Below are 14589 nucleotides of genomic sequence, written 5' to 3' on the forward strand. Positions count from 1 at the left end.
GATGTCCCCCAACAGGCTCTCTTTGTCCTGGGAGAGCCCAGCTTTGTTTTACAGGACAGTAAGAAGAGTGAAGTCTTCCCAATTCACTGCGCGGCCCAACACCAGGGAAGGATCAGGACCCGCCTTTGGTACCTACCCACCAGAGTTGCTGTGGAGGGCTCGGCCCCAGCGAGGAAAGGCATCAGCTACTGCCAGGCTCTCTCTGTTACTGGCGGAGGTCTGCAGCCTCCCCTCTGCAAGCCTTTCCACAACAAAGGCATATTGGTTGGAGGCAGGGAAGGGCAGCTTCAGCACAGGAAAAGACTTCCGCTCCTGTTATGCTGCTTTGCTAAACCTCCCCTTTGATCCCTGGGGAAAGGGACAATTTGGCAGCTGGAAGACTATTGTGTGCCTCTTGCTATAAGTAGCTGCTAAAAGGCCTAGCTGAGAGGTGGAGTGAGCTGTTTAACTACACAGCGAACACAGCGGTGTCCTAACAGGCAGGTAGGGCCAATTTGTCACTGCCGGGAAAATGGCTTCAAGCAAGAAGAGAATGAAAAAGCCATTTCCATGTACTAAAAGCGAACAGCATGAGATTTTGTCATAGGTAGAGTACCACAAACCTTGTGAACTGGAGACAGATCCCATCTCCTCTATGAAAACCTTACCATTCTTCCTCTCTTGTGTTGTTTGCATCTGTGCTATCCCTTAAACAGCGAGGCTGACAAAGTCAAATTCAGAGGCAAATTCTAACATTTGAGTTCCCTAAAAAAATTCTTCAGCACTTTCTGAAGCACTAACATGTGCAAGTTAAAGGATCCATCAAAGGAGGACGAAGCCAGAAGTCAAATGTTTAATAACTTTCCAAAAGTGAGTATTAAGTCCATATTTAGAGCATATATAAAATAAGAGATGGAAAACAAGGAAAGGAAAAAAATAAAATTGGTGTCTTCAAGAGGGCACACTTAACCCCGTAACTCCTGCTGAGTGTTCTCTTTGGAGGCACAGTGGCCACTTGGAGCAGGCTCTGTGCAACACAAGATCAGGTACCAGGCCACTCGCGGTGTTTAGGCTCAGCACTTTAGAACAGCTAGGCAAACTCCGATTCTGTACAACTTGCACACCAACATAGTCCCAGACCTGTTACATGGTTAATTGTGTCCTGTCCAGAAGAGGAATACCAGATGAATCAAAGTTACCCCAGGCAAGGTGAGCTGATCTAAAACTTGGTCTCAGCAGGGCCTTTTCTTCCGCCTGCTTTTGTTTTCCTACTGACTCCAAACATTTCTTGCATCTCTTCCGAGTGTGGTGTTATTGCTGGATAGAACAGGGAGAAGAAAGGAAACACTTCATTAGACTCGGCAGCACCAGGACAACTGTACTGTGAGGGCTCCAAGCATTCCCCAGACACCCCCAGGAGGCTGCTACAGCCCAGAAGGCAGTTGGAAGTTCCCCAGAGGTGTCACCTACTGCTAACACCGCCTTCTACCTCCCACTAAGATCAGCACCCAAAATCCTCCCTCAGCTCCTTGAGATTTCGCCCAGGAATCTTCTCTGCTAGAAGCAGCATCTGCACTGGGACAAGCTTGCCCTGGCAAAGAAGTGCTTCCTCCCAAGCCTCAGGACTGCTGCTGATATGCCAGGGAATCCTCTCTCATCACCTTAAGAGCAGAGGTCGGCACCTCCTGCTGGGCAGCCACCACCTCACCGATGCCTTTCCCACCTCATAGCACCATCGTCTGCACTGGGCAGGGAAGAGATCAGAGGGGAGCAAGTTTGGGCTAGAGGGACACAAACAGCACCTCTCCTGGAAGAAAAGTGTGGAGCTGCAGCTAGCTCTGAAGAGCAAAGCCACCATGCTGAGTCACAGCTGAAAGCTCCGGAGAGATGCCAGGAGGCTGCCACCCTGCCCAGAGTCCTTCAACCCGAACAGGAATAACATGGGGAGCAGCTGCACAGCTCACTGCTTCTAGATGGGAATGACAATGTCCATGTGGCAGGAAAGCCACTCAGCAAGGCACCCCCAACAAACTGCTCACCCTGGCAACAGCGAGGGTGCTCCCTGGCCGGTGGCCAAAGCTGGCAAAAGCTCTGTGGCTAGAAGAAACTCTGGATTGTGAAGGCAGCAGAAGGAGGAATGCTAGCCTGGCCCAGCTGCTGCTCCCACTCTCCTTGCCCATTGCTAGCTCACCTTGGCCTTGTTCTGGACAGGCAGATACAGCTTGAACTCAGCTGGAAGCTCATCCTCTGAGTAGAGCCGGTCAGAGAAGTACACTCGTCGGATGCGACAGTTGGCATGGATCTGAGAGTCAAAACAAAGAGTCAGTCCATTTTCCATATGCTCTTTCCACATCCAGCTTCGCTGTCCTGCAACAGCCTGGATTCCTTGGCTCAGCAGCTGGAGAAAAGCCCTCACTGCCTCTCTCTGGGTCTGACAAGGAATCAGAGAAGAAATGTTGGCCCATGCCCTCTGCTTTGCATTAGATGCTCTCTCCAGTGAGGGAAGCTGGCTCGAGAGATTCGGCCAAGCTCTGGCATCTCTGCAAATTGAGATCTACCTTAGTTGCTTAGAGGGTTCTTTGCGATGAACACACCTCCACTTCTCTGCTGATATCAGCATTTGCTACAACACTGTCAGCTTCAGCTTGCTGCATTTTTAACACTCCCTCTTCAGGGCCTCCCTGAGGTCAGGAATGACACTGTCCAGCCTGCGCTGCCTCCACTATCAGCTGGCAGCAAAGGAGTTGCCCCAGTCCCCGTCATGGGTATGTGAGAAGGCAGACATTTCCCAGTGGACTGCCTGCTCATTTCAGGGCAAGCCCACAAGGAACTGCAGCAGTCCCACCATACTAAAGCACAGGCACACTCCGCACACAGGCATTCCTCAAAATAACACGTGCCACTGGACACAGCAAGCATGAATCCCTAGCATATGGAAAAAGCGTCACATCCTCAGCAGGAACAAACGCTGCACCAGCTCTGGTCCGAGGGGCTCGGTGAAGGCAGAGTCACTCCATCTGCACTAGGAAACAAGCTTGACCAGGATTACATACGCACCATAACACCCCGGGGCTTTACGAGCCAGGCTTCCACTTGGCCAGTGGCTGTCTGGTGTATCTGGGCAGTAAGGCAGCACATGGCTAATTCCCAGCAGATCTCCCCCCAGCAGGATACGTGGGACATCGCGGGGAACTTTAGGGGGACTGGAACTCTTACCCTAACTGACAGCCAGCAAGAGAAACAAGATGGAAATGGGCTCCTTCATCCCAGTTTCGTCCAGTGAAGTGAGGCAGCACCAAGACCTCTGCTGCCTCGGTTGTGCCTTTGCTCCCCTCCCGCAGTGCTCTGCAAAGAGCAGGACTGGCAAAAGAACCAGTCAGGGTGAAACCCGGATTCCCAATATACAGCAAGGCTGTCCCAACCAGCAGGAAGATTACCAACCATTGGTTTCTGTGGGCAGGACGCGCCTGCTTCTCACCTGAACTCTCAGGGTCTCGATGTAATTTGTCCCATAAGCCCGGCGTGTGAAGTCCGACAGGTTGAACTGGATTTGGTTCCAGCCATCGTCCAGCCGCATGGGCATGGTACAGATGAAGGGCTTCACCCGAGTCGTGCTCTGGTAGTTACTTGCCCGAAAACGCCGGCGTACGTTCTTGTCATCCAGCACCTGGGGCAAGGAAGGAAGGCTGCTAACCCAGGCATCAGGGGCCCACAGCTCCCCGAGACAGCAGCTGTTCCAGATTCTGGCTCTATCCGCCTCTGAGAGAGGGCTCTCCTAATCCCAACCCCTCCATTTCACAGCAGAAGTATCTTTAACACAAGAAACAAACCCATTTTCAGGAATAACAACAACGTGCTTGTAAGCTGACTGATGCTCCCATAGCAGAAGACTTGACGCATCACATGTCCAAAAAAGCAAAATTGTTTTGGGGATGACACGCTGCCTGAGACAAGTTCCAGCATAAGACTGTGAGCTCCCTGGCACCTTCCTCACTGGTCTCTGGAGGGGCCTCCCCGCTCCTCACCTGCACTTCAAAAGTGAAGTATTTCTTCAGGTTCTTGATGATCATCACTAGGAAAGGTAGTTTGATGCCCAGGGTCTTCTTTGGGTCAGCAGGGCATGTGATGTACGTGGTACTGAGAAGGACAGAAAAACACTTTAGGATCTCACGCAGCCTGAGTCCCAAGTCTCTCCCTTGACCTAACGCAGTCTTGGAGGACAGGCAGAAAAAGACAGCTGTTGCTGAGAACAACAAGCAAGGCTTCCTATAACAGGAGGGAGAGTTTTGGAGGTAGCTGCAGTGAGAACAAGATAAAAGGCCCTAAGAATGCATTTCAAATCCCACTTTTCTCACCCAGGGCATGAAACACCTTCCTGAACACCTTCACCTCCCCAGTTTCAAGGTCATGTCAGCATTGTTTCTTGACACAACCTCCTCTTACCATTGACTGAACAGGTAGAGCTCTCCAGAGCACAGCAGAGGCCCTGTGTGCTCTATATGGCTGGGAAAACAGAGGTCATGAGCCCTAGAAGTACACATCACGCCTGGCAAGTTCTGTATCAACACATCTTGTGAGGAAGAGAAGCGTTGGCTCAGCCTGCCTGCAGGAGAGGAGTCTCCACTGCCCTTATAAGGAGCGCCATGCTCTGAATCACCCCTGGAGAAGCCTTGGAGACTCTGAGCCCGCTCATGGAGCTGGCGTCTCTCTCCCCGGCCGATGGAGACGAGGTTGCTAAGTGAAGCACCATAAGCAACTCCTCTCATAAATCTCCCTTTGATCTTCCTGCCGTCGGGAGAGCAGCTGTCACGCGGGGAGCGCAGCAGAGCAGGCCCAAGACAATAAAAGACGCAGAAGGTGGAGTGCTGCTTTCTCAGTAATTGGCAGCACTGCCTGGGGACCGGGTTTCAAATAGAGCTGCTTTCCCCAAGTGATGGAAAAATAACGGGACTTTGCTTTTATTTTTTGTCCCTTAGCCCCACTGAGGATGACACAGAGCTCTGCAAGCATGTCCAGGGAAAGGCACAGTACAATGCCATGGAGGGGTATCGTATTCTTTACTTTACTGACAAAGAGACTGCAGCAGAGTCTGTTGGGCACCGACATCTTTCACTCTGCTCCAGGGCCAAGTGCCCAGGGCACACTAGAGCAGAAGATGACACCCTCCCTTACCTGACATTAGTTCCTTCGATCTCCAGCACCAGCGACTGAATGTCATTGTCAGTGATTCGCTTGATGTGGCCATTGCGCACCTGGAAGAAGAGTAGGCAGTCAGCACAGATGTTACTTGAGAAGGAAACAACGCCCACAGCTCCACTGAGAGAGGGGGAAAAGATCCCAGGAGGACCCATCTACATTTGCTTGGCTCCTATTGTCCTGGACATTGCTGTTTCCAAGGCTTTAATCACCACCCCAGAGTGCCCTGACTCCAAGCAAGAGTTTATGGCCCAGCATGCTGCATGGACACAGAGTGCAAGACTTCAATTTATCAAAATACGCTACAGTGAACACAAGTGACTCAAGCCTCACGTTAGAGGCCCAAATAAACAAACATAACAGTGTCAGAGCAAGATCAAACTAGAGTGGGATAAGGGGTAAAAACAAGTACAAGCAATACAGGGACCAGCACCGGTCACCACAGGGTCTTAGTCTCTACTGCTGGGTATGGCTGACTGCCTCTGTGGAAGAGCAGGACCAGGGGAGAGCTTGCTTGAAATCCTTCCGAATTACAGCATACGCAAGCGCGGAGCCATCATCTGCTCTGTTGAGAGGCACACGGATTTGGCTACTCGGATGCAGCCAGCTCCCCACAGAGCTCACGGAGGAGAGGGCCAAAGCCAGCAGCCAACACAAATTCATTTTTCTCCACAAGCAACATGGCTGAATCCCAGGGTCTGCGGATTTATTTTTATTTTAATGAAGCAGCTTACTTCCCATCAAATTTATCTCCATTTAAAAGGCACTTTTGCTAATTAAGTCCTCTGCTCTTCCTCAATGCTAGATCAGCGAATTGCAATGCTCCTTCCGGCTCCATGAATTAATTTCATTAGCACCTATCACCGTTGCTAATATAAAGGATACATTACGCTTCTAATGGAATGGTTCCAGTCATGAGCTACAAAATGACTTATAGGTTTAGCAATTAATCTTCCAAGTTCATTTCTTCAGAGGGCCCTACCTGGGTGATGTTGCATACATTTGCTGGAAGAAAGAGACAAGCCCTGTGAGCAGCCCACTCCCCCTGGACCCTCTCCACACTAAGCAGTTTCAAGAAACCTCAGCCTGGATCCCCCGGCTGCTGGTGATAAGCATGAGATTGCAGCTTACCCTGCCAGGCTGCTCTTAACTCTTGCTTCAAGCCGACACAGATACTTCTAGAAAATACGAAGCTCAGAGAGAGGATCCTTACAGGATACCCGTATCTCCCCTTTGCATCAAATGCAGCTCCCAGGGATTTATAGGTCTGTTCAGGAGAAATCAACTGCCCAAGGTCTGGATCTTAAATAAAATCACCAGCCCCACGGAAGCATCGCGCGCCCCTCTATATTTGAAGCAGTGACTGGCATATGGGAAAATAAATGCTGGAAGCCACGAGGATACAGCACGCAGACTTAACACTGGGAAATATCCCCGCCTAAGCAGGTGACAGTAGTGCACAACAAAGCCTGCCTCCACACCACTGTAAAACAGCTTTCACTGAGGACAGCTTATGGCTCCACAGAGGGAAAAAGCTTCAGGTTTAGGCTTCTCTGGAGAGGACAGCAAGACAAAAACCAGCTAAACCAATTAGTCAGCAGTGTTTCTATCTGTAACCAGGTCCCCTTCCTTAGCCTGTGAAGGCTTTCCTTCCCCAGATTACAAGGACAATGAAAAGAAGCCACTCTTCCTCCTCAGCATTGCCAGAAACAGGATGAAAAACAGCAAATAAGACAGGAGGTAAGTACAAAACAGCCAGACTGCAATAGAGCCCCTCCTCCTAGTCCTGCCTAGCTCAGTATAAGTTTCTGCGAGCTGCCCTACTGTCCAGCTGCAGGGAGACAGTGGCCAGGTCGCCCTTTCGCACAGAAGCCAGCCTGTCTGCATGTCCCTGCAGCTGTCGCTGGCAGGACAGACACACAGACATCTGGAGCATGACATCCAGCACCAGCCGGATCAGAAGTCCAAGCAGCCTCACCATTTCAGTAAGATAAGGCCGAACGGCATCAGAAGTGCTCACCACCAACAGTGGCTCAAAGCGCTGCTCTCCGGGACTCAGTGATGCCAAACACCCCAACTCAGCCCCTCGGCTCACTCCAGAGCCCGGCTCCCCAGAGCAGGCTGAGCTTGCCTCCTGCCTGCCCCAGGACCACCTCCCTGACGGAGGATGTGTCTTGGTCACAGCCAGAGGAGCACGGCTCTTTCCCTGCCAGCTTTGGAGGTCCCGTCCCAACCAGCTCGCACAGACCAAGAGGTGACCTCCGGCTCCATCAGGCACAGCCACCAGCACTGGTGCGGTGCAGGGCAGGAGGGACAGTCATGCCGTGCTTGCAGTCACTACTCAGCAAGGGGTCCCAGTCTTCAGGGGCTTTCCCCTACCTCATGGAAGCTCAGAATAAAAAGATTTCAGAAAATTTTAGAAATCTAAACAAAACACTCCACATTTCTACTTGGTCAATATTTTCTAGACATCTTATGCCTAAGAAGGTGGATTTTTGAAGCTGGAAAAAAGGGCAATAGCCCTCTTAGAAAATAAAAAGTTCTTCAAATGCCCAATACTCTCTGAATCAGGATAACTGGGAAGGTACCTGCTGCCTAAAGACAAACTGGAAAAGCTTTTTTTTTGCAGATGCGAACCTCAAAACTCACAGGGTTTGGAGGAAGCAGTAGCTTCACAGACAGTTGTGTCTGAACATATATGCTTCTTGAGGCTGCCCTTGCTGCTAGCAACACTAGTCAAACGTAACAAAGACCAGAGGAAAAGCAGAAAGGGGTAATCCTCCCCAGGCCCAGCCACCCACCCGCTGGCAGACAGGACACCGCGGTCCAAGGCCGACCTCTGGAGGCTCGCTCCCGCATTGTTGCCGGCCACTCCGTTGTTAGGCGATGGGCTTGTGCCAGCAACAGCAAGCTGAAACACGCCAGCACCATTGCCCAGACTACCATAGGCATGGGTACGCTCTCACCTTGGGACAGGCCAGCACTTCTCAAAGCCAGTAGTGGGTCCAGAACAGGCAGGAGGCCCTTATGCCACCTCCTCCCCCCAGGAAGGGAGAAGGGGCAAAAGAGGAGGCAAATGCAGGAGTGACCTGGCTGTGCTGTTATTGCTTGGCGCATGTGGGTTTGGGGAGGAGGAGTGAGCTGCTGTACTCGAGATGCAGAGATCTGGGACAACCTGGACAAGGATGCTGTGCGAGAGAGCTAACGAGTCAGAGGAGGGCTGCAAGAGAGTTCACAGGGACTTGATCCCAGTCATGCTTTTCAGGGAAATTCCAATCTGCATCCTGGTGGCAGAGCACACATTTGACATTCAGGCAGGCATTGAACACTAGCTGACCTTGCGCCCTCCCAACAGCATTTAAAATTGCTAATGACATTCCACGTCGATGTGCCAGCAGAAGGAATATGGAGAAATCAGCAAGAGGATCAATAGGTTTGACAACTTTCATTGAACCGTTCCCATTTGCTGTGCAGAAAAGCGTCAGCGAGTCGCCGGGAGACTGGTCAGTGTGTCTCCAAGCATCAGCAGGGGGACCATGGTGGCAGGACGCTGCAAGAATGAAGAGAGGGCTCTGAACAACAAAGTGCTGGAAGGCAAACAGAAAACACCTGGCAAACAGGTCTCCAAACCAGGCACACACGGTGCTGAAAGGCAGGAGAAGAGAGCACAGCCAGCAGTTACTGGCTCTCTGCAGATGAGGGTGAAGGAAGAACCTCTGCCTGCAGGGACAGTGGGACAGTCACTGCACTCCTACCAAGGTCTGGATACTTCAGTCCTGCCGGAGTCCCCTGAGACAGGATGCTGGCAGCCAGGACAGACTGGGCTTGGCAGGGTTTGCTGCCAAGGCCTGCCCAGAGCTTACCTACAGCCCCTGAGGGAGAAGGGAAGGACTGTATCCTACTACTTAGAGGGAGGTGACAAGGAAAAACAAGGAAAAGCTTCCAGTGCCCCCTTTCTACACCTACATCAAATGAAGAAGCCTCTACTTTACACTGTCTCCATCAGTACAAGCAGTGCACATCCTACTAGGGCCGAACAAGAAATGGTTTTCCCCATGTCACAAAAGCTTGAGATTCCCTAAGAACTAACTAACTAACTAAATAATCGTCGCTGTCTGCTGGTACTTTTTGCAAGGATAAGAGAGTCCACATTAGGACAGCTATGAATACAGTAATCAGGGCATTCACCTAGGATGTGGGAGAACATGAAATCCCTCGTTTCCAATTCTCACCAAAACTACAGGTGCATTTTATGCACCCTTGAAGAGAGCAGCAATCACTTACTGCAAAGAGATTTTTCCAGAAGCCCCAACCCTAACCCCCTCCTGTGGCGATGCCAGAGCTGGACCATTCCTGGGATGTCTGGGTTTGGACATATCAGCATTTTCCAATAAACAAACAAACAAACCAACCCACTGGAAAAATCCCTCACCATTTCTGGACATCTACTCATTCTGTGAAATCGCTGCCTGAGGCCTGCCAGCGTACCCCTCTGCTGACAGTTCTTGCCTCCGGCCAGAGAGGCTTCATCAGCAACTTAGCACCCAGCTTCCTGCTTGCAGCAGGCCATCAGCACCCAAACCATCAGTGGCACTTCCCCACGCTCTGAGTTCACCTAGCCTTTGCACTACACAACACACCAGTCAGCAGCACGAGCACGATTTTCTGAAGGGGCTGAGGAGGGGAGATGACACCCGTGCACAGTGGAATGAAGACCTGAGGTACTCTTCTTTCTCAGCTCCAAGGCAGCAAGATGCTCCAAGTGCCACCCTTTGCCTCCTGCTGCTGCAAATACACCAAGGGTGTCAGATCAGGAATGCCAAAGCTATTACAGACCCACCAGCCCAACTCCTTTTAAATGGAAAAGCAAGGTGAAAGAGCAAGCGATGCTGATATCCACAGGCAGAAAACCCACTCTGGTTTCATGCCACACCTTTGTGAGCAGGGTGATCCTCACAACAAGCTCCCCCAAGCTGGCCGCACTTCCTCAGGACAGACAGACCTCTGAGTGAGGAAGAGGACCCACACACAGCCCTGCTGCTCACAAGGACACAGGGCGGCTGCCTCCGGGCAGTGCCAGAGGAGCCCAGCCACAGGCAAGACCTACAGCACGCGATGGAGACGGCCTGCGCACCCAGCTGCTGTTCCTAAGAACATTTTTCAACAGTTCTTTCTGGCCAATCCAGCGACTATGGCACCTGAATGGACCGCTGCTTACGTCCACCCTGCAAGCAGAGTTCCTGCTGGCCACCCCACGAGCTGCACAACTGCAATAGTATCATCCTGCGCAGGCCAATTCATGTTGGAAGGTACCTCAGGAGGTCTCCAGTCCAACCTCCAACCCCGAGCAGGGTCAGCCCAGATTGCTCGTGGCTTCATCCAAGCTGAAGGCAGACTACATCCCTTTGTCTAAGAGTCTCTAACGTGCCCTGTCCTCACACAATCCAAATAAGTGCCGATCCTTTTTTAAAGTCACGAATATTTGTGCAAAAGCCCCAACACTGGCACATGCACACAGCCAGGCTATCGTGGGGCAACCCATTTCTTCTCAGAGCTGCGTGGGTACCCCACTGATAGGAAACGGGATGGGTCTGTGCTGCCTGTCCCCCATCCCATGACTTGTAAATGCTCACGTGAGCCCACTGAGGTCAAACAACACTGCTGTCTGCTGAACTGCCTTGAAGGCTTTCATTCCTGAGGAAACCACAAGAAGTTCAGGTTAGGTTTGAGCACAAGTAACCGCGTACCCATCGTAACCTCAGAGAGGGGAGCCTTCTCTCAGAGAGTGTAACAAGTGTTTTGCAGAATCACTTTTAGGCAGAAACACAACCATGGGTAGTTTGTTAACAGGGAGGAAGCAGCAGATCTCAACACCTCCAAATGTCCTGATGCAGGCACCCTGATGCGAGGTACCTGGGAGAAGGCAGAGGACCCTAAACAGAGCCACTCTAGAAACAGGTAGGAAGGGAAAATAAACAGATCAAACATTCGTGATTTCTTGTACACCCTAAAAGCTGCCACATGGCCTACCTTTAAATACCTTTAGCAAGCTTATTTTAACAGTAGGTCATATATGAGAGAAGACCCCCCCATCTCAGTTACACCCAGCGACCGCGGGGAAGCGTAATTTTGTTTTCTGCTGCCTGTTTCCTGTGTTTGACACTTTTTGCAGCCTCTTGCCGTGCTGCATCTCCTGACACCGGGCTGGCCTGCTCTCCCGGCGGGGCTCTGCTGCTCAGCGAAGGTAGAAAAGAAGATACTTTTACAGTAACACATTCCCCTCCAAAAAAAAAAAAAAAAAAAAAAACCAAACCAAAATTCCGGGGGGCTACCAGTAACCTGCCGAGGGCGGCCCCACGAGTGCCCGGGCCCCAGCCCGTGGGCCGCGGCCCCTCGTCTCGCCACGCAGGTCTTGCCCCGGGCGGCGGCGGCGAGCGGCCACGCTGCTCCCCCGACCCCGCCTCACCTTCTTGTCCCAGATCTGGAGCGGCTTGCTGCCGATACTGTACAGCACCGAGAGGAACCCGCTCTGGAACGTGTTCTTGAACATGCCGGGGCCGCGGCGGGCCGGGCCGGGCGCCGCTCTCCCGCCGCCGGGGCCGCCGCTCTGCGCAAGGATACGGCGAGCCCCGAGGATACCTCCGTCCTTCCGGGTCGCGGCACCGCCGTCACCAGGGAACTACTTTCCGCGCCTTCAGCTGACGCCGGATCTACTTCCGCCTGCCGCTGAGGTGTTGTGGGAGCGCGTGCTGCCATGGCAACGGGGATGGGCGGGGCCGGGGCGGGGCAGGTCCCCGCCCTGGGGGTGTTCCCAGCCCGGGCGCGGCCCTTTCCTCCGTGGGGTCCCTGTTTGTGCCCCCGCGGGTTTTACAGGACCCCAGTGTCCCCGCAGCGTTTGCTCCACTTTGCTGCTTCCCTTGGCCCCGGCCTGCTCCCCGGCTCCCAGCCGTCACTTGCCCCAGCAGGTGACATCCATCCATCCATCCGTCCATCATCCATCTGTCCATTCACCCATCCATCCATCCACCCACCCATCCATCCATCCATCCTCCATCTGTCCATCCATCCATTCATCCATCCATCCATCCATCCATCCATCGTCCATCTGTCCATCCATCCACCCACCCACCTATCCATCCATCCATCCATCCATGGACACCTGACACGGGTCTTCCAAGACATGGCCAGGCCTTTTCCAGGACCTCTGCGGCCAAGGGAAAGGCAACCACCCTCGATAGGGGTGGAAGGGAGGGATGTTTCAGTCACACGAAGGCAGTGGGCATGTCCCACCCTCCACCAAGCCATTTCTGATGCCACCTGAGGCTGGCGCTGGCTGCGGCCATGAGCTGGGAACTCCCTGTTCCTGCTGCGTGCTGATGCGGCACTAAAAGGGACGCATTGGTGCCAGAGGCTGCTGCCTCGTCAAGTCAGAAATTGCTGGGACATCTGCGAATCCATGCTTTCCAGAGGAGCCTCCTGCGCATCAGCCCATGTGGGGGGTTGTCCCTGTCCTGCCTCATGCTTGTTGTCACGGTGGCATTTCCTCAGATGGCATTTCAGGCCAGAACTGCTCCATCTCCGTCGTGAGGCAGAGCAGTGGCACGAAGGGGCAGGGAAGCTCTCGGACACAGCAGCACCATCCGTGCAACACCTAGTGATTCTCTACTGGGCGCTCCAAGCCATGCCGGGAGGGCGGTGTCAGGCTCTCCACCTCGGGAAGGTGATCTGTGCCCAGGGGGAGATCTGGATTTTGGGATTGGCGGAAAGAGGCATCTCTGCCATCCCGGAGAAGCACCAGCCCCCGGCCCAGGAACACAGCAGAAGCCCCACGGGAGAGGGCTGCGTCAGGTCCAGCCCCCGCCGGCGTCCGCGGGGGCACCCAGCGCAGCACATGCAGCACCGAGCACGAACGTATTTGCTCCAGCAAATAGAGGTGCACGAGGAGGGAACCTCTGGGAAAAAAAAAAAACCAACTTTCCCAAAGGCAAGAAACCAAAGCAGCTTCCCATGGGCGTGAGAAATGGCTGACGTGGCGGGGCTGTGTGCCCTCTCCCTGCCCCCCCGCCACCAGCTGCCGCTGCTCCAGCCAAAACGCTGCCTCTGCCCTTGGCTGAGGTCCGTCGGTGATGCCTGTCGGTGATGCCCATTGGTGAAGCCAGGATTCGCATGCCTCCCTGCAAGAGGAGCACAGGGCGGGCAGAGCCCTGGCCCTGCCCAGGGAGCATTTATGCGTCCAGGGAACCCCCGTGGCACAGGGACGCCAGCCGGAGGCAGCTCATCTCCGCCAACCGCCCTTACCTGAGCACGAGCAAGAAGCGGCGGCGTACGCTGTACAACCCCACGTTTTCGTGCTCTTTACTCGCTCCTTTTAAATCGTTAGTGCTTTCGGCTCCGGCCTAGCCTCCTGGAGAAAGGTTTATCTGTTGGAGTATGTTCATCTTCCTGCTCCGAGATAACTCCGCCAGCAACAGCCCTCGTCTCTTACTGCATGACTGCAAAGAAATGTGCTTTTTTTTTTCTTTTTTAAATTTTTTTTCTTTCTGTGAACTGGGGTAAAATGCAGTACCTTGATGTGAAATGTGCTTAACTGATTCGTGTCAGTGTGGAACAGTGTTAGGGCCACAGGGTGAAGTGTGACCTTTGATTGTTTTGTCTGTCTGGCCGCAGACGAGATGGTGTGTCTGTCGTGTCTGTGTTTTGCAGGAGCCACCTGGCGAACATTCTAGAATACCAACTTAAACCGGTCCTGTTGTTATCTGCATAGTGACCTGTAAGAGGGGGGATACACCCATTTTTGGCAAGGGCCAACCATTTTAGAGGCAGTTATGAATATGTATTAGTATAGGAGATATAAACCAAAAATGGGGTCTGTAAGGTGTGTGTCTTGGTTGGGCAGAGACCCCCGCCACACCCAGTGCTGTTTGCTTGCCTTTGTTCCTTTAATAAATTACAAATTCTAATTGGAATCCTGTTTGCGATTAAATCATTTATCACACTTGATAATATAAGGCGGGGGGGAGGGCTGATGTACAGCTTTACCGGTGTGAAAATGCTTTCGCCTACAGACAGGGCCTTGCAGAGCTGAAGAGACTTAACAGGAGCAGCTTGGGCTGGAAATTACATTTTTAAACTGAAATATATTACATTTCTTCCTGCTGTAAGAACACCTGTAGCATCTATTTTCAACGTACAGACACTAAACAGCACGAAAATTACCACTCTGCGTCAGCTTTATGGTCCCGCAGTTTAACTCCGGCCCCCGTGTAGCTCTCGTTGCTAATTAATGCCCGGTTCAAATCCTGCTGACAGCTCCGGCGGTGTCCAATGGCCGTGCTTGTCTCTCCCCCCGGGCTACAAACGCTCCGACTGTCCCAACTGCGCAGCCCTTCGCAGCGACTGGCTTGGCAGCACTTT

The 14589-nt window shown here is 52.7% G+C and overlaps 1 protein-coding gene across 2 annotated transcripts; it reads right to left on the bottom strand.

Moving 5' to 3' along the window:
* Positions 1–818: 818 nt before the first annotated feature.
* Positions 819–11937, bottom strand: CFAP20 (cilia and flagella associated protein 20). 2 transcript variants are annotated; one of them, XM_074583493.1, is made up of 6 exons: positions 11642–11937; positions 5152–5231; positions 4005–4116; positions 3458–3646; positions 2171–2281; positions 819–1296 (listed from the first exon to the last, which is right to left on the bottom strand). In XM_074583493.1, the coding sequence occupies exons 1-6, from the start codon at positions 11723–11725 to the stop codon at positions 1291–1293; spliced, it is 582 nt and encodes a 193-aa protein (XP_074439594.1). In that variant the 5' UTR covers positions 11726–11937; the 3' UTR covers positions 819–1290. The 2 variants fall into 2 exon arrangements, with proteins under 2 accessions (XP_074439594.1, XP_074439593.1); XM_074583492.1 differs by lacking the exon at positions 819–1296 and having other exon boundaries at positions 2162–2281; positions 11642–11866.
* Between the last annotated feature and the right edge of the window lie 2652 nt (positions 11938–14589).

The sequence above is a fragment of the Larus michahellis genome, chromosome 4, assembly GCF_964199755.1.
Source record: "Larus michahellis chromosome 4, bLarMic1.1, whole genome shotgun sequence".
In the NCBI taxonomy this organism is placed as follows: Eukaryota; Metazoa; Chordata; class Aves; order Charadriiformes; family Laridae; genus Larus; species Larus michahellis.

Coding starts and splice junctions, on each gene's coding strand:
- CFAP20 (XM_074583492.1), bottom strand. CDS start 11,725: ATGTTCAAGAACACGTTCCAGAGCGGGTTCCTCTCGGTGCTGTACAGT. Junction 5,232..11,641: donor TCCAGATCTGGGACAAGAAG/GTGAGGCGGGGT, acceptor CTCTTCTTCCAG/GTGCGCAATGGCCACATCAA. Junction 2,282..3,457: donor TCGAGACCCTGAGAGTTCAG/GTGAGAAGCAGG, acceptor TTTGACTCTCAG/ATCCATGCCAACTGTCGCAT.